Genomic DNA, 1,940 nt, shown 5'->3' with positions numbered 1-1,940 from the left:
CCGAGTTGACTTCGAAGCATAAGCATGGGAGTACATTGTACGTAATTTCAGCGAGGGGATCGTCTGTAACTACAGCAGGTCAGTATCACACAATAGGTTAAGCTCGTAATTTACAATACAAGCCACGCGGAGCCCCGCAAGTAGGGCTCTTACGCAGGTTGAAGCCGAGCAAGAGCATACGCCGCCTCACTTCGCTCGGTGGGGGATTAATATATTCCAGTTTATGTAAAAGCGTAAATATTCATAATTTAGATTTTGATAAATATCTAAATCGCCACTGGCCAGCAGTCATAGCGCTTTGAGGCCCAATTTATATCTGTCTAAGGGTATTCCTATCCTGAATGTACCACAAAAATGGATCCGAGAATCTGTAGTTTGGACTGGTGCACCGAATCCAGTAATGGGAGCGATTGCGGTTCACTCTGAGCTTATTATTGTCAATTTTGCCTCGCCACGCGGCTCATCTGGCATTCCCGGGACTAGCGGCCCGGGAGCCTCCGCGACCCGAAGGGTGGCGGGGCGCCACCGCCTCTGTCTATAAATATCATTGAAAACCTTGGCGAAATAAGAAATACAAATTTTAAGGTTTTAGAAGGATACTGGTATAGCAAGATGGCGGCGCTACTGTCGTGCAGGAGGCGATAGCTCGTAAACAATTTCCACCACAGTTAACAAAGCCAGAGCAAGAAGGAGGCGAACTTCTATCTGCATGATTTAAGGTACCTACTCTTGCGTGGGCTCCAGAGGTATTAGTCAGCCTTAAGGCCATTTGTGTTGTAGGTGGATGCAAATGTACTCCTCAAGTTAAAGAGTACTTGTCTCGGACGGTGCACGATGTGGATCACAAGACCGAACTTTTTTTTTACGCAAGATACCGCTGTCGTGGAGCCTCAAAAACCTCTTTTACAACGATTGATAAACGCTACTTGTCATCATCAAAAGAAGTGCTTCTAGCGTTTCGTTACATCTTTGCGTACCAGTCTGGCATTTCACTGGAGCTTTTTGATCTAGTTTACGATGGTATGTTGACTACCAAGGGTATAGCAGGCGCTGTGAGCAATGTAACCCGCCGTCGACAAAAGAGATTCTACACATTGTTGGCCCTCGCTGCTACCGTCATCGAAAAATGCAAGTTAAATGAGCCTAATTACTCTCCTCCTCTCTTTCAAACAGTGGAGCAGTATATGAAGGAACACGCTTGTCTCGATAACGAAGTGCTTCAAAAGGTGTGGCTCACGCAAACGACAGTGCGCAGTAGGTTAATTGATGCTCACATGTCTGTATCGAAGTGTGCGAAGGTCACTAAGGTGGACCGCTCCCAAAAGTTCCGCAGTTAATTAAACGTATTTGGCTCGGATGGGAGTAAAGGACAAGATTCTGAAATTCGGATGTTGCTGCTCGTCCAGAACGAAATAGGACAAGTAATGGCACGTCGGCTTACCAAATCGGGAAACCATGAAGAGACCACAGTTATTTCGCAACCGGTAGGGGCAAAATTTGCAAGAAATCCAGACACTGAGCAAATTTCTGTGTGTGATCACGCGAATGGTTTGAGAAATTTGGTAAAAAGAATATTTGGTGATGGAGTTTGCAGTTAAGCAGGATCCTTTCCATGTTATCCAAAGGTTTACAGAAAAAAAAGTGATTTAGCAACGAGAAGATGGCTATCTCAGCGTCTTTCGGAAGCTGTATACGATGTGGAAAGGAATTTACGGTCTCCTGAGGCAATGGCATCGCTGTTCGAGGCCGCACTAGCAATGATAAAGCCTAGTGATGTCAGCGCTGGCAGTGAATGGGAAGGCAGTGTTCAGAGTAACTTGGAGCAAATACCAGCTGGAGATCTCTATGTGGACGAAAACGAATATTATGAAGAAGGCGGTACAGTACGGGTTGTATCTACGAGCCAGCTTGAAGCCATACACTCCAAACTTCACAAGCTC

At 45.8% G+C, this 1,940-nt stretch overlaps 1 protein-coding gene across 1 annotated transcript; it reads left to right on the top strand.

Moving 5' to 3' along the window:
• Positions 1 to 1,022: 1,022 nt before the first annotated feature.
• Positions 1,023 to 1,337, top strand: PPTG_23400 (hypothetical protein; the record flags this gene model as incomplete). Its single annotated transcript, XM_008910310.1, has 1 exon — positions 1,023 to 1,337. One exon carries the CDS (start codon positions 1,023 to 1,025, stop codon positions 1,335 to 1,337), a length of 315 nt encoding a protein of 104 aa, XP_008908558.1.
• Positions 1,338 to 1,940: the final 603 nt, after the last annotated feature.

Source organism: Phytophthora parasitica (assembly GCF_000247585.1).
Source record: "Phytophthora parasitica INRA-310 unplaced genomic scaffold supercont2.37, whole genome shotgun sequence".
Classification (NCBI taxonomy): domain Eukaryota; phylum Oomycota; class Peronosporomycetes; order Peronosporales; family Peronosporaceae; genus Phytophthora; species Phytophthora nicotianae.
Note: the sequence above shows the minus strand (reverse complement) of the source record. Positions and strands in the feature narration are given on the sequence as shown.